General features: G+C 40.5%; 2 protein-coding genes across 5 annotated transcripts in view; one reads left to right on the plus strand and one right to left on the minus strand.

Moving 5' to 3' along the window:
• The window catches only part of LOC123387312 (translation initiation factor IF-2-like), a 55,971-nt gene extending 44,878 nt beyond the window's left edge, over positions 1–11,093 (minus strand). The window contains exon 1 of the mRNA XM_045064052.1: positions 11,013–11,093. The gene's annotated coding sequence lies outside the window, so the exon portion shown is untranslated. The remainder of the gene's footprint in view (positions 1–11,012) is intronic.
• Positions 1–23,788, plus strand: part of PHACTR4 (phosphatase and actin regulator 4) — a 108,033-nt gene that overhangs the window by 44,764 nt on the left and 39,481 nt on the right. Inside the window, exon 1 of one of the 4 annotated variants that reach the window (XM_004741021.3) lies at positions 11,424–11,555. The exons of the other annotated variants lie outside the window; for them this stretch is intronic. Coding sequence (XP_004741078.1) covers positions 11,510–11,555 — 46 coding nt within the window. The 5' untranslated portion in view covers positions 11,424–11,509. Of the gene's footprint in view, positions 1–11,423; positions 11,556–23,788 lie in introns of those variants that run through there. 4 annotated transcript variants of the gene reach the window in all.

Below are 23,788 nucleotides of genomic sequence, written 5' to 3' on the forward strand. Positions count from 1 at the left end.
TACTATTTGGAGTAGAAAGAATAGTAAATGGAAAGCCAGTAAGATGGAGGTGTACTAACTTCCAATCGATAACAAACACATGTAATTCTCAGTAAATCTTTAAAAAAACAAACAAACCATTTTTCCTTAGGCTTTGAACTTTTGTTAATACTCAAAGACTAACTGAGTTATTACTACAAAAAATAGTAATTCAGTTGCTAAAGAAAGAGTATTCATAGCTCACTAGTTAGTACTGTATAAAAAGAAACATTTTTTTTTAACTGTTGGGTTCCCTCCACACATAGTGCGTTTAGTAGGTGGTGCTTAGTGGTTGGTGCCGTGGAAGACAGACACCATACTGACAGATTCTGTCAGACCGAGATTTATAAAATCATGTAAAGATACAGAAGACTTTTTGAGATAACTAGGCTTCCTAGTGGGCTTTAAAACCCCTTTAGGTTCAGCATGTCCAAGAGAACATTCTGCGGTGAGGGAAGTGTTCTGAATCTGCACTATCCAGTGTAATGGCCATCTGTGGTTATTGGGCATCTGAAATTTGGCTAGTACAACCGAGGAACTGAATTGCAAGTTGTGTCTAATATAAGTACATTAAGTATTAATAAATTTAAATTATCATGTGGAGCTAGTGACCATAGTATGAGGCAATGCCTCTTTAGGTATTTGAGAACTGAACAGCACCTTGGACAACCATTACTTCAGTGACCAGTCATTAAAATATACCCTATTGTAATATACTCTATTGTAATTATAAAATATTCTGTAGTGTAATCAATATTTATTTGTAGTACCTTTGGAAGTGTCATCTTTTATTTTGCTTCTGTTAGAACTGAAGGAACTACAGTATAGGTATACCTCAGAGATAATGTGGGTTGAGTTCCACACCACTGCAGTAAAGCAGCTATCACAATAAAGTGAGCCAAATGAATATTTTTGCTTCCTAGTGCACGTAAAAGGTACGTTTACACTATACTGCAGTCTGTTATTAAGTGCACAGTAGCATTATGTCTAAAAAACTAATGTATACATTTTATTTAATTTTTTTAAAAAGATTTTATTTATTTATTTGACAGACAGATCACAAGTAGGCAGAGAAGCATGCAGAGAGAGAAGCAGGCTCCCCACCCAGCAGAGAACCCGATGCAGGGCTCGATCCCAGGACCTTGAGATCATCACCTGAGCTGAAGGCAGAGGCTCAACTCACTGAGCCACCCAGGTGCCCCTAAAAAACTAATCTATACATTTAAAAAATTTTTTTTCTTTAAAGGTTTTTTGGTCAGAAAAGAGAGAAAGAGAACAAAAGCAGGGGCAGCTGCAGGCAGAGGGAGAAGCAGGCTCCCTGCCAGCAGATAGCCTGATGTGGGACTTGATCCCAGGATGCTGAGATCATGACCTGAGCCCAAGGCAGACGCCTCACTAACTCATCCACCCAGGCATACCACATCTTATCTTAAAAACACTTTGTTGCTGGGGCAACAGGGTGGTTTAGTAAGCATCTGATTCTTGGTTTCTGCTCAGGTCATGATCTCCTGGGTCATGAGACTGAGCCCTGTGTGGGGCTCTGCACTCTGCGGGGAGTCTGCTTGAAGATTCTCTCCCTCTCCCCCCACTCTCTCACATGCTCTCGCTCTCTCTCTCTCACTCTTTCTCAGATAAATATTTAAAAAAAAATTTGTTACTGGAAAAAAAATAAAAAGACTTTAGGGGCACCTGGTGGCTTAGTTGGTTAAGCAGTCTTCACCAGAAACAGATTCCATCTCAAGAAACCACATTCTTGGAGCGCCTTGGTGGCTCAGTAGATTGAGCCTCTGCCTTCGGCTCAGGTCATGATCTCAGAGTCCTGGGATCAAGCCCCATGACAGGCTTCCTGCTCGGCAGGGAGCCTGCTTCCCTCTCTCTCTCTCTGCCTACTTGTAATCTCTATCTGAGAAATAAATAAATAAAATCTTTAGGAAAAAAAAAAGCCAAAACACCATATTCTTTGCTCATCACTAAGAAGCACCTCCTCATCTGTTCAAGTTTGATCATTAGATGGCGGCAATTTAGTCCCATCTTCAGGCTCCATTACTGACTCTAGTTCTCTGCAGTTACTTCCTCCACTGGAGTTTTGAACCTTTCAAAATTATCCAGGAGGGTAGGAATCAACTTCTTCCAGAGTCCCATTAGTGTTGTTATTTGAACAAACCCTTCCCATGAATCACGAGTGGGTTGTTGTTTTTTTTTTTTAAGTAAGCGTTCTTAATGGCATGTAGATTGGTGAATCCTTTTCTGTAGACTTTCATTTTACTTTGCCCAGATCCATCAGAGGAATCACTGTCTATCACAGCTACAGCTATACAAAATACATTTCTTAAATAATAAGGCTTGAAGGTTAAAATTACTCCTTGATCCATGGGCTTCACAATGGATGCCGTGTAGCGGGCTTGGAAACAAAGTTAATCTCACTGTACATCTCCATCTGAGCCCTTGGGTGACCAGGTACATTGTCAATGAGCAGTAATATTTTCAAAGGAATTTTCTTTCTAGGTAGCAGTTCTCAAGGTTAGGCTTAAGATAATTTGTAAACCATGTGGTAAACAGATGTAATGTCATCCAAGCTCTGTTGTTCCCTTTGTAGAGGACAGGCAGAGTAGAGTTAGCATAGTTCTTAAAGGCCCTAGGATTCTTAGACTGGTCAGTGAGCACTGGCTTCTACTTAAAGTCACCAGCTCCATTAGCCCTTGACAAGAGAGTCAGCCTATCCTTTAAAGCTTTGAAGCCAGGCATTGATTTTTCCTCTCCAACTGTGAAAGTCCTAGATGGCATCGTCTTCCAATTTAAGGCTGTTTTCATTGACATTGAAAATCTGTTTAGTGTAATCACCTTTGTTAGCTGTCCTAGAAAGATCTTCTGGAGAACTTGCAGCTTCCACAACACCATTTGCTGCTTCTCCTTGCATTTTTATGTCATGGAGATGGCTTCTTTCCTTAAACCTCATGAACCAACCTTTTCTAGCTTCAGACTTTTCTTCTGCAGCTTTCTTCACCTTTCTCAGCCCTCACAGAATTGAAGAGAGCTAGAGACTTTCTCTGGATTAGGCTTTGGCTTAAATGAGTTTGTGGCTGGTTTGATCTTCTATCTAAACCACTTGGACTTTCTCCTTATCAGCAATAAGGCTATCTTGCTTTCTAATCACTCATGTGTTCACTGGAGTAGCACTTTTAATTTCCTCCAAGAACTTCCCTTTGGATTTACAACTTGGCTAACTCTGGTACTAGAGGTGTAGCTTCTGGCCATCTTGGTCTTCCACACACCTCCTTCACTAAGCTTAATCATTTCTAGCTTTTGATTTAAAGTGTGAGACCTGTGACTCTTCCTTTCTCTTGAACACTTGAAGGCCATTGTAGGGTTATTGATGGGCCTAATTTCAATAATGTTCTGTCTCAGGGGCTAGGGAGTCCTGAGGAGAGGGAGAGAGATGGGGGAATAGCCAACTGGTGGGTAGAGAGGTCAGAATCCACACAACATGTTTGATTAAGTTCACAATCTCATGGGGGCCTCTTGGTGCACCAAAACAATCACAATATTAACGTCAAAGATCACTGATGACAGATCACTATAACATATTACAATAATGTAAAGTTTGAAATATTGCAAGAATTACCAAATGTGACACAGAGACCCAAAGTGACCAAATTCTGTTGGAAAAATAGTGCCAATAGACTGGCTTGACACAGGGTTGTCACACACCGTCGGTTTGTAAAAAATGCAGGATCTGCAAAGCACAATAAAATGAGGTCTGCCTAAGCAAGGAAGATGACAGAGGAAGTTAATTGGGGAATTTATTTACTTCAGGTCTTTATTTTCATGTCATCTGCCCAGTGAGGCCCTTCTCACACAGTTTGTCATGCAGCACAACAGTTAGCCCACTTGTTGCCCTTTCTTGAGTAGTTTTTCTCTATCATCCTTACTACCATCTGACATCTTAGAAAGAAGGCATGGGTTTTGTTTTTTTGCCACTGTATTCACTACGGTGTCCCCAACACCTGGAATAATATCCTGATACTTTAGAGGTGCTCTGGAAATATTTGTGGAATGAATAAATAAGACTTGTGGTTTCCCAATAATAATCCAATTCATTAAATAGCTATTTTGCCTTGTATGGCAAACACTGAGCTAGATTCGTTATAATAAAGTGCACCATGGCCACTGCTCTCTTCCATATTAAACCACATCTTCGAGGCATTACTTGAAACATAACATTGAATTGGTTAAGTCAATGGTTTGACTCTGCTGTCAAATTTCAGAAGCACAGGGGAGCTTGGCAATAATTTGATGTCATATGATGGGTTGAAAGTTCCATCGGTGTCACTTATAGCCTCTTCCCACCTCCCTCAGCCTCACAGCCTGTGAATCTTTTGGTCCGTTTCTTTTCCCCCACATCTTCTCATCTCCATTCAGCTAATTCTCACTTCTGTCCGGGCCTACCTTTCCCACTGCCTCTACTGCATTCTGACTCTGCAAATCCTTAACCCAACTGTGAAAAAAACCTTTCATCTTTATTAACTGAAACTTTCCTGTTTAATACATTTTTTACCACTCTTTCCCCAGTTCTAGAAGCATCTCCTGACCCCTAGAGCATCCTTAAGAACTTACCATCTTGGGATGCCTGGGTGGCTCGGTTGAGTGGCTGCTTTTGGCTCAAGTCATGATCCCAGGGTCCTGGGATTAATTCTGGTATCGGTCTTCATGCTCAGCAGGGAGCCTGCTTCTCCCTCTGCCTGCTGCTCCCCCTACTTGTACTCTCGAGTACTCTCTCTCTAGCTAATAAATAAATAAAATCTTAAAAAAAAAAAAAGAACTTACTGTCTTCAAAACAAAAACTTGAAGAGAAAGCGAAAAGGCAGAATCTGTGTAGCGCACCAGGGTTCTAGCCTGAGGTCTCCCATCGCACAGAGCAGAAAGCAGGCCTGTGGCGTGACTTCCCTTTCTTTCTCCCATAAACACAGGCCAGCGCATTGTAGGCTCTCAGACATGCGCGTTACTAGAGGCCTGCCCTATGGATTGACTCTATGACAGAAAAGCCTATCAGAACCTCCTGAGTTTTTCCTGAAGAACTATGGTGTTTGTATTTAAGCACTGGGCGGGGGGAATCATTTCATAAAGAATCTAAGTGGGGTAAGAGGGGGCCAAATATTTTAGGCAGCTTCACTCATCCGACTCTTTTTAGAAATTCTCTTTTTTAATCCTCACAACGTCGTTGAAATTCTGTCCATCTTGCAGATGTGGAAACTGAGGCTCATGTAAGTTAAGTAACTTGTTCAGAGTTGCCTAATCAGTAAATGGGAAAGCTGAAATTTTACAGTTACTTGTGACTCCAGAGCCTCTGCTCTCTTTCTATAGAATTTTTTTTTAAGATTTTATTTATTTATTTGAAAGACAGAGATCACAAGTAGGCAGAAAGGCAGGCAGAGAGAGAGGAAGGGAAGCAGGTTCCCTGCTGAGTAGAGAGCCTGATGAGGGGGCTTGATTCCAGAACCCTGGGATCATGACCTGAGCTGAGGGCAGAGGCTCTAACCCACTGAGCCACCCATGCGCCCCTCTGCTCTCTTTCATTGGTAAGCCACGTTGCCTTCTGGAAGTCAGGGTAGTCAGGCAGCAAGAATTACCCTATTGGATGCAGAATAGGAAGGAGGTGTGTTTACTTTTGCATCCAGTGAAGCAGCTACAGAAAGAAACTGGTGTCATCTGGGGTAAATAAGATGAGTATCCAGTGATACCAGGGGCTCTGTCTTGACTTAACACTTTCTGTCGCTTTCAGCCTGTTGCTTTCTGCTGAGGAACTTGAGCCTAATAGTAGTGATTATGTGGGGTTTTATATAAACATTTACCTGACAGATTTGTCTCCTTTGAAAAAAGTTACTACTTGCAAAGCCTACGTTCTCAAAAACCATCATACATTCTCAAAACCCAACATGCCATTCCCCTCCCGCCCCCGCAAAAGCAAGAATTTCACAGCAGTTCTCTGAGTTGTTTCGAATGATTTCTTCCAGCCTCCATCTATAGCACTTTCCCCCTTAATTGCCTTTTCTCACTAGATATTTTGAGCAAAGCTTAGAATTGAAGAATGTTGTTTCTTCCCTTTGTCCAAGGTTACTAAATATTGGTTGCATGTCCACTATGCCCTGGGTTGTGTGAAGCATTGAGGGTTTAAAGATAAATACATCACTGTCCCTGCCCAAGAGAAGTTTCTAGCCTGTAAGAGAGGTCAGAAGATCATTGCAATTTAAGGTGATATGTCCGTCACAATCAGTCATAATCAGCTCTTTACCTCTCCAATCTTATGTCTTAATGCTTGTATCTTTTTCTCACCTCTGTCATCTCTTCTGTGACTGACTCTCTTTGATCTTAGCTCTAACTTCTTTTGAGATATTTTCTTTGATCTCTCAGGGCAAAGCTGGACACTCCCACCCCTACCAGTCTGTTTGCATAGTTCCTAAGTACTGATTATTATAGATCCTATTTACTTGAGCTGTCAACACCTTAAGGGCTAAAACTTGTTTTTAGCACCAACCCATTGCTGGGGACATAATCAATGATCAGCAAACCTTTATTGGAATTCTGCTTGAATGACGAAAGACTCATTAGAGTGGAAGCAACGTTTGAGCCAGTTTTTAAAGGATAAGTAGAAGCTCCATAGAATCCAGGCCAAGTGAAGGATTTGTGCAAATAGATGAGGCCTTGAAAAGTTTTTACAACTGCCTGACATGGCTTTCTAATTTCCACATGGAGTTTGAGAAACAGGTTATTGTCGGATGTTATCTCCTGTAACTATCCAGAGCCAGCCAGACTAGGTTAGAGTTACATCATGGGGTAAAGAATAAGAAGCTGCTCCCTCCCCCAGTTATAGATCCAGAAGTTGAAAATCAGACCTTTTCTTCAGTATGTATCTGTGTGACCTATCAGTACTTTCTGTTGGTCATCTTTCCTAAAGGGAAGTGACTTTCTTCCCAGCCTTTCATAAGAGCTCAACTCAGGCTGAGAGAAAGTAGTACACCAAGATAAACTGAGGGAGATGTGATTAAAATCACTAAGAGTTTATTCTACTAAGTAATCCAACTTATACTGGTACTTCAACATAGAAGTATATTTAAATGAAAGCATTATGCCCCTGGGGTTGATCTTATAAACTGCTTATTGAAATATAAGTCATAGTGGCATGTTAGTGTGTGATATGACCTGCTTGCCAACAAAGGCTTTGGAGTTATAAATGTCTCTAAGAGTTCTGTGTTTTAGTTTGTTTTTTTTTTAGATTCTGTTTATTTATTTGACAGAGAGATCACAAGTGGTAGGCAGAGAGAGAGGGGAAAGCAGGCTCCCCGCTGAGCAGAGAGCTGGATGCAGGGCTCGATCCCAGGACCCTGAGATCATGACCTGAGCTGAAGGCAGAGGCTTAACCCACTGAGATACCCAGGAACCCCTAAACGTCTCTAAGAGTTTTGAATGCCTTGCTCTTTATAGGTTACTTGCAGTGTTTAGAAGCAATTCCTTATTTTTTTTTAAGATTTTATTTATTTATTTGACAGAGAGAGATTACAAGTAGGCAGAGAGAGAGAGAGAGGAGGAAGCAGGCTCCCCTCCAAGCAGAGAGCCCAATGCAGGACTCGATCCCAGGACCCTGGGATCACGACCACAGCCGAAGGCAAAGGCTTAACCCACTGAACCACCCAGGCGCCCTAGAAGCAATTCTTTAAAAAAAAAAAAAAAAATGAAGCTCTGGTTAGAGGGCTTCAAGTGCTGTCTTTGCCTATTAAACTTTATTTTTATAAGGCCTTTTGCTCTTTCCATAAATATAATAGGAAGAGATTCACAAATTTTAATATCACTTTCCCCTCCTTGAGGCAGTAAGCTGTGGAGGAAATGTACTCTAAAAAGAAAGTATTTTTTATAGGTGACAATTAAGAAATAGTTGTCTACTTCCTATAAAGTTAAAATGAGATTGCCCTTTGCATTTTTTTAAAAAGATTTTATTTATTTACTTGACAGAGATCACCAGTAGGCAGAGAGGCGGACAGAGAGAGAGAGAGAGAGAGGGAAGCAGGCTCCCTGCCGAGCAGAGAGCCCGATGCGGGGCTCGATCCCCAGACTCTGGGATCATGACCTGAGCCGAAGGCAGAGGCTTTAACCCACTGAGCCACTCAGGCACCCCTGCATTTTTTTTTTTTTTTTTTTTAAAGTAGGCTCCAAACTCACAGCCCGGAGATTGAGACCTGAGCTGAGATCAAGAACCAGCAGCTGAACCAAGTGCCCCGTCCTTTGCGTTTCTAACATATATTACATGGAAAACTAGAATGAACTCAAGGCTTTGATTGTTAAATTTTATGGGGTTTTTTTTCAAGATTTTATTTATTTGAGAGAGAGAGAGCACAAGCAGGCAGAGCGGCAGAGGAAGAGGGAGAAACAGGGAGCCGATGTGGAGCTTGATCCCACAGCCCTGGAATCATGACCCAAGCCAACAGCAGACGCTTAACCGCTTCACCCCCCGAGCCACCCAAGCACCCCAATTGTTAAATTTTAAAGTCATCAGTGGACCAGTATCTTCCTCTCTCTCTCTCTCTCTCTCTTTCAGCTTGCCTGCTTACCAGTTAGCACCAAGTAAATATTGATTGTTGGAATGAAACTGAAACAGGCTGAGTAGGGATTGTGTATCAGCTTGGTGCATAGGCAGCAGAAGGATCAGAGAAATTTGTGTTGTAGAGAATGGGCTTCCTTGGAAAATGAATATATCTTTAGGAAATAGGTATTTCCTTGACCATTTACACAAGCGCCAAAGTGAGTCCTGGGGTTAGCATTGGGAGACTTGGGTTTCAGTCCTGGCTCTGAGCAAGGCAGTTAATGGTCACTCAGAATGCTTTCATTCTTTTAAGTTTTATTGCCACCTTCACAGTGCTCTAGAGTAAATAATGAGCCAAGCCGAGCTAGGCATTAAATTTAGCAGGTGGTAAACTGGAGCTATACCAGGATCCATAAATCTATTGTTGTAGTCTTGTATGGTGCTGTCAGCATAAACTGAATGCTGCCGTTTCCGGTTTGTGCGTGTGTGTGAGTACGCGCTGTTCCATCTGCTTAATGTTTTGTACAACAGCCCTGATTATGTTTGGACTTCCTCCTTAATCTGCTTCTTCCAGTTTGCTCTCTGGATGCATGATACAAAAATGTCATCCTCTTCCGTTTCTGACTAACCTCTTTGTAATGGCTGAGTTTTTGCCATCTACCATTGTTCGCTGCTCCTGGCCTTTCCTTTCTTGACTTGTTTTTTTTTTTACAACTGTGATCCTTGGTGCTTGCATTAATCCGAGTGTTCCATGTGCCAGGCACATTGCAGAGGGCTTTATTTATGTTCATGTCATTTAGTCCTTACACCTGCCTTGTGCTGCTAAGCATGGTTATGCCCCACTTTACAAATCAGAAAACTGAGACGCAGAGGTAAAGGTACTTGCCTAGTGTTAACACCTAGTGATAGATCTGGAATTAAATTTTCAGTTGCCTTCAGAGCTCTCCTCCCCTTTTTTTAAAAATTTTGTCATTTATTTTTTAAGATTTTTATTTATTATTTGACAGAGCACAAGCAGGGGGAGCAGCAGGCAGAAGGAGGGGAAGAAGCAGGCCCCCAAGATCATGACCCAAGCCGAAGGCAGGCATTTAACCAGCCGAGTCCCCTTGGCACCCCCAAAGCTCACCCTCTTAAGCATATGCTGTGTCATGGCCACGATGATGCAGACAGTGGTGGTGACGACGATTAACAATACTTTGTTGAGCACCTACTGGGTTCTGGGCAGTGCATTTGACACATTTTGCCTCCCCATTTTATAGTGTAGAAGCTGCAGCTACACAGGCTCTGCTGATAGGTAAGTGCCAGAGTTTAAAGGCTTTGGGCATTCGTACATTAAAGCATTCTTTCAATATGTTTTTACTTTTTAATGGTCTATATAATGTTTTTCTGACTACTACCAGTATGAGCAATTAAATATTGCCCAAGTTTCTCTGCAATTTTTTTCTTAACCACTGTCTTGGCATTATCAGTTTCTTATTTGTTACCTTTGGGTTTTTAAATTTTTTTGTTTTTGGGGGTTCTTTTTTTATCTACATCAAAAGCAGATAATCGGGATAAGATAATGGGAGGCAAAGGAGAAGGTGTTAAGAAAAGGCAAAAGGAGGGACGCCTGGGTGGCTCAGTTGGTTAAGCAGCTGCCTTTGGCTCAGGTCATGATCCCAGCATCCTGGGTTCGAGTCCCACATCAGGCTCCTTGCTCGGCGGGGAGCCTGCTTCTCCCTCTGCCTCTGCCTGCCATTCTGTCTGCCTGTGCTCGCTCTCTCCCCTCTCTCTCTCTGATAAATAAATAAAATTTAAAAAAAAAAAAAAAAAGAAAAGGCAAAAGGGAAGTCCAAATGCTAGAAATTATTCTGTGATCTCAGTTTGGAAAACAAAGATTTAAACTAAAACCTCTTGTTTTTTAGCAGCTGTCATTTGTTGAAGGACTTTGGCACTTAAAAATAAAAATTCATCAAGCTGTGTCCTTAATATTTATGTGTTTGGGCTACATGTAAATTAGTTATGTTATAAAAAAAGAAAAATCAGTATGCAAGCTGGACCTTCAGTTGCTGCATGGGGTTAGCTGATATTTCCTTGCATTATAAGAACATGTAGGGTTACTCCCAGTAGTTTTATAATCCCCAAGATCACATGGTGGTTACTGAGCTTTAGCAGAAACAGAAATGTTGTATAATATCTTCCAAACGTTTATTTCAAGTTTACTATTTTAGTAAGGAAAATGTTCAGAACTGTTTCTTTTTATTTTTAGAAAAGGTATATTCAGTCCTAAAATATCCTTCCTGATGTTATTAATTCCCCAAGTATAGATCAAATCCTGCCTTGGGTATGCCACTTAGAGCAAGGAAATACTACGATTTTAGAGCAAGCCGTGAAATGTGAGAACAGTCGATACTTCTGAGGCAAGCCTGTATTGAACACATACCTTCGAGTTGAATTCTACGCCCATCAGCCTGCTGTGCATAACCCTGATGTTTTCTGTATGATCACGTTTGCAAGTTCTTCGGTAGGCTCCCGAGCAGGCTCCCATTCTTCTGTGGCGGGGAGTCTGGAGAGCTGCCGCCAAGCTCCGGGTCAGGAAAAGTAGGTGTGGCTGTTTAGGGCTGTGCCGCTCCTGTAGTTGGCAGGTCCCCTCCCCTTCCTGCACTTGAGCTCTTCACAGTGTGTGCTCTGGAATGACAGGCATTCCTGTGTGCGGAGAGCCAGAGTGAAGACATATTTGTACGAACCCCAAGTGTCCAGGCCAGGATACAGGGAGCAGAAACTCCAGCAGATTAACTGACCTCATGCCGTTTCCTGATGTCTGGCAGTGACACTGAGAGAGGAGTGCCTGTCTCCTCTCGATGTGGATTTATCTTTTGAGAAAAGTTTTCTTTGCTCCGGGACAGTTTGTTGTCGTGAAACACATCAGACAATTTAATCATGGGGCAAGCTGACGTCTCCAGACCGGTAAATCCAGATGCAGTTGGTGAGTAATAGAAGGCAAGGAAACAAAATCTTGACAGAGGCAAGGCAGATGAATAGGTGAAATTGAATACTTTATAGGAAGTTGAATGTTGTGAGGATTTTGTTGTTTATAACTTTAGGACGTTTACAACTTCGTAAAGAATGAATGAAATTTTGTAAGTTGTTTTTCACTCAGTTATATTAATTTACCGCTCATAGTTTTGTCTTACTTGATCCCTTTGGAGTTTTTTGTTTTTTGTTTTTTAACAATACTGCTAGGAAACCATCTATTAAATTCTTGTTCTTGGAGAAGATAAGTACTGCAAGAAGTCATATTTAGAATTCAGTGTTGTTTTACTAGCTTGTTGCAGGACTTGAAATATGTATGGCCTAGAACTAGAACTGTTGATTTCTATAAATGGGACCATTTTCAAGAATTGTCATAATTTCTTAGACTCAGCTATACATTCTCCAAGTAAGTCTCCAGCTCTTCCCATTGTGCTGGTATTTCCATTTTTCAGAAGGCAGTTCTTTGGTATAAAGATTTCTGAAGTCAGTGCTTTACTTTGAAGTGTTATTGTCTCAGAGATAGTTAGAGACCAAGCTGGTTAATTCCAAGTGTAGCTTAAGAGTTTCAATGCTTGTGAGTGAAGTCAAAGTCCATGGTCACTCTAGACTAGTTTTCCCAGCTATGGGGTTTTGTGAAAGACGAAGATACAAAGGTGGGAAAAATGCTCTAAATAGAATCGTTAAAGGTTTGAACATATAAACAAAGTGAGGGAAAGCCTAGGAATCCTTTCTTGACATTACACTTAAAAAAAAAAAAAAAAAAAGATTTACACCTTCTCTTTGATTTAGGAAGCAGCAGAAAACATGTTCAGTCCTAGGCTGCTCTTTTTTTTCAGAAATGAAAAATGTTGATGACTTTAAAGAAAAGTTTAAAAGTGTGAGAACACAGGTAACATTCCCAAATGTCTTATGATTTAATATTATTTAGTTTCTAAAAGGGTGTTTTCCTGGTGAGAACTTGCCAGATGAAATTCCTACAAAGTATTTTTCATGTTTTACAGGAACTAAAGCACGTGGATCACAGAGTGAATCATTAAGCGACAGATATTTAGAACCAAAGTCAGGACTTGATTCACTTTACCTTGATCACCAGCAATTTTTAATTTTTTTTAAAGATTTTATTTATTTACTTGACAGAGATCACAGCAGAGAGGCAGGCAGGAAGGGTGGGGGGGAAGCCAGGCTCCCCAGGATCCTGGGATCATGACCTGAGCCAAAAGCAGAGGCTTTAACCCACTGAGCCACCCAGGTACCCCAATTTTTAATTTTTTTAAAAAATTGTTAATGAAATGTTTTATAAATAGAAAAAGAAAAAGGCATAGGGAAAAATATAAAGGAACCTCTGCAGCCCGTCCCCAGCTTAAGAAATGGAATTAAAAAGAGAGAGATCCCACCTCATCCCTATCTCTATGCCTGCATTCCCTTGTGATGACACTTTGTTTCTGTGCTCTCAGAGGTAACCACTCTCCTGAATTTGGTAAATTTACTTTTGGGCTAGTAAATTCTCCAGTCGTTCTTGATTAATAAGGATAAATAAGGATCTAGACATTTCTATGAGATGGAAATGAATGGGTCTTTGAAAAGCAAGAAATGGGTAAGGAGGTTTAACTTACTAGTAGGTTATAACTAACTTAGGAAAAATGCCCATCTAATATCGATATATAAAATAACTCATCTGAGTAGGTAAAGTTTGATATATTTATTTGTTAAAAAGTGAGCATCAAATTTATCAGTTTTTCTACCAGTAGTCCTTAGAAGAGACCCATGAAGGAAAAATAGAAATCACTCAGGTACTTAAGATTTTTATGTTCTCTCTAGATTTAACTTTTGGGTTTTATTTCCTATTTCCTCAATGATTCGTAGATGGCTGTAAGCTATTTTAGTGGACAGACTGCGTCCTATTATATTTCTTTTCTTTCTTTTTCTTTTTTTTTTTTAAGATTTTATTTATTTATTTGATAGAGAGATCACAAGAAGGCAGAGAGGCAGGCATAGAGAGAGGAGGAAGCCGGCTCCCTGCTGAGCAGAGAGCCCAATGCAGGGCTCTATCCCAGGACCCTGGGATCACAACCCGAGCCCAAGGCAGAGGCTTAACTCACTGAGCCACCCAGGCACCCCTTCTTTCTTTTCTTTTCTTTTCAAGATTTTCTTTTTAAATGATCTCTCCACCCAGTTTGGGGCTTGAACACACAACCCTGAGATTAAGAGTCTCACACTCAACTGGCTGGGCCAGACAGATGTCCCAATTATAGTTCTTATAATTCGGGATTTATTCTTTTGAGCAAACCTGAGCCAGGTCATGAAGGGTCAACACTGACAACTTTGAGGACTACATCACTGCTTTAAAGGCTTTTACCAGGGGCGCCTGGGGGCCTCAGTGTTAAGTGTCTGCCTTCGCTCAGGCAGGCTCCCTACTCCATAGGAAGCCTACTTCTTCCTCTCCCACTCCCCCTGCTTCTGTTCCCTCTCTCACTGTCTCTTTCTCTGTTGAGTAAATTTTTAAAAATCTTAATAAAAAAAGGCTTTTACCAAACTTAACTGTTTCTTTATGAAATTTAAAAAGCATTTCAGTGAATGGACATGTGAAAAGTCTTACCAGATTCTTTGGAAGGATAAATGTACAAAGTAAATAAAGATTTAAATCATTTTTTACAGTTCTAGGCCTATAATATAGTAGTTAGTTTTGAGCTTTGAGACTGATGGTACTGGGGCACCTGGCTGGCTCAGTTGATAGAGCATGAGACTCTTGGTCTTGAGGTTGTGAGTTCAAGTCCCATTCTGAGGGTAGATTTTACTTTAAAAAAGTAATAAATGGGGCACCTGGGTGGCTCAGTCGTTAAGCATGCCTTCAGCTCAGGTCGTGATCCCAGAGTCTTGGAATCAAGCCCCGCATCAGGCTCCCTGCTCAGCAGGAAGCCTGCTTCTCTCTCTCCCACTCCCCCTGCTTGTGTTCCCTCTCTCACTATGTCTCTCTCTGTCAAATAAATAAAATCTTTAAAAAAAAAAACTAATTAGGGGCACCTGGGTGGCTCAGTGGGTTAAAGCCTCTGCCTTCAGCTCAGGTCATGATCCCAGGGTCCTGGGATCGAGCCCCACGTCGGGCTCTCTGCTCTGCAAGGAACCTGCTTTCTCCCCTCTCTCTGCCTGCCTCTCTGCCTACTTGTGATTTCTCTCTCTCTGTCAAATAAATAAAATCTTTAAAAAAAAAAAAAAACTAATTGGGGCGCCTGGGTGGCTCAGTGGGTTAAAGCCTCTGCCTTCGGCTCAGGTCATGATCCCAGGGTCCTGGGATCGAGCCCCGCATCTGGCTCTCTGCTCAGCGGGGAGCCTGCTTCTCCCTCTCTCTCTGCCTGCTTCTCTGCCTACTTGTGATCTCTGTCTGTCAAATTAATAAATAAAATCTTTAAAAAAAAACTAATTAATAATAAAATTCATGGTACTAGGTTGGGCATCCAGGTGTCCCCTAATTGATTATTTAAATACAGAGAAGGAATTTATGCTGTAATGTCCATTCAAAGAAATTAAGTTATCCTCAGTGGTTTGTATAAAAATAATCATCCTCAAGTGAAATATGTCCATAGGAGAAGCCTTTATATTTTCTCAAATAAAACTTTCAAGTAGAGGCACCTGAGTGGCTCAGTCAGTTAAGCGTCTGCATTCGCCTCAGGTCATGATCCCAGTGTCCTGCCTGCTTCTCTCTTTCTCTTTCTCTCTCTGTGTCAAATAAATAAGGTCCTTTGGGAGGGGGAAAAAAAAAAAAAAACCTTCAAGTAATAATACTTTGTATTTCTTGATCAACATAAAATCTGTTTCTGTCTTCATTAATATCCTTGACCATGTATCACATTAAAACAGCCAGCTAACTGTAATTAGCACACATCCTTAAATTGAGCACAAGACCAAAGAATTTTATTTTATTTTATTGTTATTTATTTTTTAGAGAGGGAAGGGGCAGAGGAAAGGAGAAGGAGAATCCCAAGCAGGCTCCGTGCCCAGCATAGATCCCCGAATGGGCCTCAATCTCACGACCCTGAGGTCATGACCTGAGCTAAAATCAAGAGTCAGTCACTTAACGGACTGAGCCATCCAGGTCCCCAAGATCAAAGAATTTTAATAAATTCTAGTCTGAAATTTTCTTTCTCTCTGCCTTTCTATTTTACATCTCTGTGTTTGTGGGGGGTTTTTTCCTTTTTGACCTTTTGTTTGCCTCTCATTCACTAATTATACATTTTTTTTTAAACATTTAGATAAGAATGTATTGCTTTAAAAAATACAGTATTATAGGGGCACCTGGGTGGCTCAGTGATTTAAAGCCTCGCCTTTGGCTCAGGTCATGATCTCAGGGTCCTGGGATCGAGCCCCACATTGGGCTCTCTGCTCAGCAGGGAGCCTGCTTCCTCCTCTCTCTCTCTGCCTGCCTCTCTTCCTGCTTGTGATCTCTGTCTGTCAAATAAATAAATAAATAAATAAATAAATCTTTTTTAAAAAATAGATACAGTATTATAATATTTCCTCTTTTCTACATTCATTTTCCATCACCATTTGATTCATTTTGCTCTAAAATTTGTAGTTATGGGTGATGATGGAGTCATTTGAGGCAAGGTGATTTAGAAACATATGGTCATTTGGAGGCAAAAATCACTAAGGAGATTGTTGGATGAATAAAATCTAGGGTAGCTATGTAACAATATTAACAGAGGAATAAATAATAGGTGGGTTAATTAAAAATAAACTACTTTGGGGTGCCTGGATGGCTCACTCATTGGGCATCTGCCTTTGGTTCAGGTCATGGTTCCAGGGTCCTGGGAACAGGCCTCGTGTCGGGCTCCCTTCTTGGTAGGGAGCCTGCCTCTTCCTCTCCCACTCCCCATGCTTGTGTTCCCTCTTGTGTCTGTCTCTGTCAAATAGATAAATGAGTAATCATTTTTAAAAAATAACACTTTGAAGAAAAACACTTGGCATCATTTGGTCATGATAATTAACAAAAACATTTTTCATACTCATCTAGGTGTAATAATAAATGCTTTCTTCTGAGAAAGAAGGAATAGTCACACTTTCCACATGTAATCAGGAATGAGGAGGAAGCAATTAGTATAGGGGTCTGTCATGGACTCCTTATAGGATTTTTGGTATCAAGTGTAGACTACCAACCAAAAATTATTGTCCCTTCTCTGTTCCGGTGGATTTTCTCAGTAGCTCCTTTTTTACTTGCAGGGAAACTTTGGAAAGTTTAAGCCTTTTTTCCATGAGGGAATATATTATTTTCTGACACCTCATTATAAAACCTTACTCTCAATTTGGAATTTTTATCAAAAAAGCATACACATCAGGTTGCCAAGGGCATCCCGTCTTGTTGCAGTCATGATCGGATCATGATACTTTACTGGAGCTGGAATCCTAGACCTATCGGTCCCTGTAGATACAGAGCAAGACCTTCTCCCTGACTATCTTCTGCAGCTCTTTGCCCATATTTCTTTCCCGAAGGTCAGAACTTTGCAGCATTTCCAAGGGAAGTTGTGGGCGTGCTCTAGACAAAGCCTGCTTTGTTCATTAGCAGCAGCTTTTGCTTTCTGTACTTTTGTTATAGTTTTCTAAAACAGTTCTTTAAATCCAACAATAATCCTCTTTTAGAAGGCAAAAAATGAATAAATGCAATAGTGTAAGTACCACAAATTACTGTTCTCCATTTACAAAGTTTTGATGTTGTTAAAATGCTTGTATAAACACAAGATCTGTTTCGAACTCCGTGGGTGTAAAAAAAAAAAACACAGATCTATTAGATTATAAAAATAATTGATCACAGTGTATATAAGTCAAGTCATGCTGTATACCTTAAACTTAAACTAACCTTTGATCTCACCTCAGGACTTGATCTCAGGGTTGTGAGCTCAAGCCCAGTGCAAATTTTTTAAAAATTCTTTTAAAAATAATTGACGACTTCTTGATAAGGAAGTATGTATCTTGTTGCACAAAACTATAGATTTTTAAATTTTGGACAAAAAATCTGGTTATTGGGGCGCCCCGGTGGCTCAGTGTGATAAGCCTCTGCCTTCGGCTTAGGTCATGATCTCAGGGTCCTGGGATAGAGCCCTGCATTGGGCTCTTTTCTTGTCAGGAAGCCTGTTTCTCTCTCTCGGTCTACCTGCCTCTGTGCCTACTTGTGATCTCTCTTTCTCTGTCAAATAAATAAATAAAATCTTTAAAAAAAAAAAAATTGGTGGGGCGCCTGGGTGGCTCAGTGGGTTAAGCCTCTGCCTTGGGCTCAGATCATGATCCCAGGGTACTGGGATTGAGCCTGCATCGGGCTCTCTGCTCAGCCGAGAGCCTGCTTACCCCCTCTCTCTGCCTGCCTCTCTGCCAATGTGTGATCTCTGTCTGTCAAATAAATAAATAAATATTTTTAAATAAATAAATATTTTTAAAAACTGGTTATTATTAAAAGCTCTGTGGGCAAAAGGGGAGAGCTTCATGTACTTTAAACATTTTAAAACTTAATAAGGTACAAGAAATAGAGGTGGAACTGAGACATGATCATTTTGTTGCTTATTGCCAAGCCTAATGAAGGGAGGAGGGTAGTGAAGGCTGTTCTAAAAGCTAAGTCTTCTGTTGACTCCAGTTGCCTGTGCCTTACCTTACCATCCAACATGGATGATTAAGAATTGGTTATAGAGGGGGCGCCTGGGTGGCTCAGTAGATTAAAGCTTCTGCCTTTGGCTCAGGTCATGATCCCAGGGTCCTGGGATCGAACCCTACATCGGGCTCTCTGCTCAGCAGGGAGCCTGCTTCCCTTCCTCTCTCTCTGCCTGCCTCTCTGCCTACTTGTGATCTCTGTCAAATAAATAAAATTAAATTTAAAAAAAAAAAAAAAGAATTGGTTACAGAGGCTCCTGGGTGGCTCAGTCGGTTGGACGTCTGACTCTTGATTTCGGCTCAGGCCACGATCTCAGGGTCGTGAGGTTGAGCTCCCCGTTAGGCTTACAATCAGCCTGAGTCTGCTTGCGCCTCTCCCTCTGCTCTTCCCCCAGCTCATGTTCTCTCTCTCTGTGTTTCTCTCAAATAAATAAATAATTAATTAATTTCCTTTTGGAAAATCCTGAAGACTTGATTCTAAATCAGATTCTAAAACCTCCTAGGGCTTTTTGTTTAACCCTGCTTTATCCTTATCGCTAGCAAGTAATGTAGATACACGTAACTACAGCTAATAGTTACTTCATCTGAAGAAGACGGTGTTACATAATTTTTAATAATATTATACATTTATTTAAAAGTCACCCCAGAAATTCATCTGAAACAACTAAACTGAAACTAAAAAGCCTGAATTAAATCTTGATGAGGAGGGCTCCTGGGAGGCTCAGTGGGTTCAAGCCTCTGCCTTCAGCTCAGGTCATGATTCCAGGGTTCTGGGATAGAGTCCCACTTCGGGCTCTCTGCTCAGCGGGAGCCTGCTTCCTCCTCTCTCTCTCTCTCTCTCTACCTGCCTCTCTGCCTACTTGTGAACTCTGTCAAATAAATAAATAATATCTTTTTAAAAAAATTAAAAATAAATTTTGACGAGGAAAAACCCGAGGGCTGAAAAAGAACGTACTAGAACTCTGTATAATACATGGTGTAAGAAACAAGCCTATGAAATTTGAGGTGCTACAACTTGAGTGAGGGAGTAGGTAGTTTAAATACGAGGGCATTGTGTCCGGGTACTACTCAAATCAGAAACTCCAAAGTGTAATTTGGCTAGTTATCTTCCTCTCCTAACATCCACTACCTCCAAGAATCACCAAGACCTCCAATTCTAAAGTGCTTTCCTTGGGGGCTGCAGCTGCATGATTCAAAGAAAAAGGTGTTTTCTTTAAAACACAAAATCATAAAACTATAGCCAGTATGATAGACCCAGTGTTCTGACAAACAAAGGGAAGCAAGGAGAAAAACTACCTTGTTTTGGCTCTCATGGAAAACAGAAGGGAGCCGTAGGGCCATTTTATTTATTTTTTTAAAATATTTTATTAATTTTATTTAGGGGCGCCTGGGTGGCTCAATGGGTTAAAGCCTCTGCCTTCGGCTCAGGTCATGATCCCAGGGTCCTGGGATCGAGCCCCGCATCGGGCTCTCTGCTCGGCGGGGAGCCTGCTTCCCCTCCTCTCTCTCTCTGCCTGCCTCTCTGCCTGCTTGTGATCTCTGTCTGTCAAATAAATAAAAATCTTTAAAATAAAAAAATTTTTTTAAAGATTTTATTTATCTACTTGACAGAGAGCACAAGCCAGGGGTAGCAGCAGTTTACCGACTGAGCCACCCAGGCACCCTTCCATAGGGCCATTAGTTTAAGCAGAAACAAGAGCATATCCAAATGTGACTCCAGGCCTGTATTTTTTGCGTTTTAAATTGGAAAGGAAAGAGATGTTCATAAAATCAAAGTGGTTGAGAAGTGGTTGATGTGCAAATTAGCTTAGGAACAATTTCAAATTCACTTCTCTCAGTCCTTTATTTGTGAGTACAGAATAAATTTGAGGTGTAATTATGCCAGTGGGTTAAGCCGCTGCCTTCGGCTCAGGTCGTGATCTCAGGGTCCTGGGATCGAGTCCCACATCGGGCTCTCTGCTCAGCAGGGAGCCTGCTTCCTCCTCTCTCTCTGCCAGCCTCTGCCTACTTGTGATCTCTGTCAAATAAATAAATAAAATCTTAAAAAAAAAAAATTTTAAAGGGGGGCCACTTGGGTGGCTCAGTCAGTTGAGCATCTGACTCTTGATTTTGGCTCAGGTCATGATATCTTTCTGTATATATAAGCTAGAAAGAAGAAACACTAATTTCCATAATTATACCAGCAAAATATTTACTTTTTGGTTTAGTTCCTTCCATTCTTCTTTTTAACATATTTTAGCATAGTTTAGATAGTGTATGATTTACATATAGATTTAAGTTCTGCTTTTTTAAAAATGATTTTATTTATTTATTTATTTATTTGAGAAGGAGAGTGCATGAGTCGGGGTAGGGGGTGGCAACAGAGCAGAGGGAGAGGGAGAAGCTGAAGCAGACTCCCCACCGCAGGGAGCCAGACATGGGTCTTGATCCTAGGACCTGGAGATCATGACCTGAGCTGAAGGCACACGGCCAACCAACTGAGCCACCCAGGCACCCCATCTTCTACTTTTAACCTAGGGTTATTAATTATTCTGGAAACTTAGTTTTAGCGATTATATATTGTTTTATGTAAGTTTTTCAGTTTATTTGTTCATATATGAGTTGTATATTTAAGACTTCGCAAGTTATGTACCACCTTAAATAACACTATCAGAAATAACATCTCCAGGCAGTTTCTATCTTCTAAAGCTGAGTTTTCTAGACTTTTGTGTAAATATGTTATGGTATTTAGGCTTTTTTTTATATTTAGGGTGGGTTTTTTTAGAGTTTTTGTTTTGTTTTGTTTTGTTTTGTTTTGTTTTTTGTTTTGACAGACAGAGATCACAAGTAGGCAGAGAGGCAGGCAGAGAGAGAGAGGAAGGGAAGCAGGCTTCCTGCTAAGCAGAGAGCCCAATGCAGGGCTCGATCCCAGAACCCTGGGATCATGATCTGAGCTGAAGGCAGAGGCTTTAACCCACTGAGCCACCCACGTACCCCTATATTTAGGCTTTTAATGGACAAAATGGTCTTACATATTTTAGACAAAGTTGAAGTTAAAATTTAAAAAATATGTGCATAACCCTGGCCATTAGTCTAGTTACAAATAATACCTATTCAGATAACAAAAGAATATATGCCCAGATGGAATTTGGCAATGGGGGACCAATACCTGTTTCCTAGGCTCTTCAAATATGGATTTAAGCAGACTGCGGAATAGATCTTGCCCGTGAATTTTACCTTAGTCTATTTTCAGTCTGCTGCCTTCCCTTTTTAAACATACTCTTGGACTTGAGCTGAGAAGGCTTGACTGGCTGCCTCACCAGTATCATTTAATTACTTGAAGATCCCACCCTTCATATGTAGGACATTTGATGGAATCAAGTTTTTGTGGTTTTCCTCTGATGTCAAAATAATGTCTGTGGGGGGAAAAGACAAGATGATTTGCTTCTTTCCTTTTTCATTAGGAATGATTAATGGGATTCCCTTTCTCCTTTTTCTGCTATCTTTCATCTATGAGAACACTCCCTTAATTCAGCATTTATTTCTTTTAGCAGGCAGTTAAGCAATGAGTGTGTGTGAAGAACTTTATCAACACTATTTTAATCAGTTATAGGTGTTGCTCTTGAATAATGCCTGAAAGTTGAGTTTCCAGAACATGCCAGACTAGTCCCATACTTGAGAGTGAGAGTATCACTTCGAGTCCTATCTCACTCTCCCACATACTCTATCAAAGCATGAAGAATTTATCTGTCTCAACTTTAAAGTGAGATCTAAAGAATTATGGTACAGAGTAGTCAGTGAAGAAAGACTCATTTATAAATTAAAAAAAAAAAAATCAGTAGTCTGATGTAAAAATAATGTGCAATGCTGATCCAAATCATACAAGTTGATTGCTACATCCAATTTAAGTACAAAGTAGTGATTTCTAAGAGAAGTAAACAAAGAATTGACAAACTACCTATTGAAATTTGAAGTAATTATAATGGAGTGGCAAATTTGTTTATAAGGAGGCTTCAGTAAGAAACTAAATTTTTTAGACTTTCTACCCTTCATAAATTTTGGTAGTGAGCAATATCTGAGATGAATACCAAACTTATTAAATTATATAAAATGTGAGATTGGGGTGCCTGGGTGGCCTGATCGGTTGAGCATCTGACTCTTGGTTTTAGGTTGGGTCATGATTGGGTTGTGGGACTGAACCCTGCTTTGGGCTCTGCGCTCAGTATGGAATCTGCTCTGGGTTCTCTCTCTCTCTCCCCTCTGCCTGCTCCCCTGCTCATGTTCTCTCTCTCTATCTCTCTCTCAAATAAATAAAATCTTTAAAATAGAGATTAATACCTATCATCAGGTTGTGTAAGAATTAAGTCGTATAATGTGCCAGCTTAGTAAATTACATTCTAAAAACTTTTGTTAACAAACGAAGCCAAATATTGGAAAGACGTGTAAGATTTCAGCTTAATCTTTATTCTGATGGCAACATGATTGAAAGGATCATATACTTTTAAAGTCAGAGATTTGGGGTGCCTGGGTAGCTCAGTTGTTTGGGCATCTGTCTTCAGCTCCAATCATGATCCCGAAGTCCCAGGATCAAGTCCCACACTGGGCTCCCTTCTCGGCAGGGAGCCTGCTTCTCCCTCTGCCCTTCACCATGCTCGTGCTCTTTCTCTCTCTCAAATAAATAAATAAAATCTTTAAAAAATAATAATAAAGTCAGAGGCTTGGATTTGAATCTCACTTATAGGGGCATCTGGGTGGCTCAATGGGTTAAAGCCTCTGCTTTTGGCTCAGGTCATGATCCTGGGGTCCTGGGATCGAGCCCCACCTCAGGCTCTCTGCTCAGCAGGGAGCCTGCTTCTTCCCCTCTCTCTGCCTGCCTCTCTGCCTACTTGTGATCTCTGTCTGTGAAATAAATAAATAAAATCTTAAAAAAAAATGAACCCCACTTATATCAACTATAGGCAAAGAGAATGCATTAAAAGAATGAAATATGCAAAGAAAAGCAGTCCAGCAGGAGAAAAGAAGCCAATTAAATGACATTTATAAAATATTGCAATTTAATAAACAACAACAAAAAAACTAAACTTGGAACTGAAAATACTATACGCAATGAAAATATCCTTCAAAAATGATGATATAAATTATCCTAATTGTAGGAGAACCTGGGTGGCTCAGTTAGTTAAGCATCTGATTCTTGATTTCATCTCAGGTCATGATCTCATGGTTGTGAGATAGAGCCCCGCTTTGCACTCTGCACTCAGTCACAGAATCTGCTTGAGATTCTCTCTTTCTCTCCTCCTCCACCCCCATGCAAGCACATATGTGCACATTCTCTCTCTCTCTCTCAAATAAATAAATAAATATCTTTTTTAAAAATTATCCTAATTATAAGCATAGGATTACAGAAGGAAATAAAGATTACCTGGGAAAGCAAATGTGTATGAAATATAAAAGAATATTGTTTATTAAAACAACAACAATAATAATGTTTGCTGTGAATTATTGTTGTTTATGTAGAAATAAATATAACAACACAGTAAAAAGAGTTGAAATGTTGTAAAATTCTTCCATTGTTTATTA

Source organism: Mustela putorius, unplaced genomic scaffold (genome assembly GCF_011764305.1).
Source record: "Mustela putorius furo isolate JIRA1106 unplaced genomic scaffold, ASM1176430v1.1 tig00003853_pilon_pilon_pilon, whole genome shotgun sequence".
Classification (NCBI taxonomy): Eukaryota; Metazoa; Chordata; class Mammalia; order Carnivora; family Mustelidae; genus Mustela; species Mustela putorius.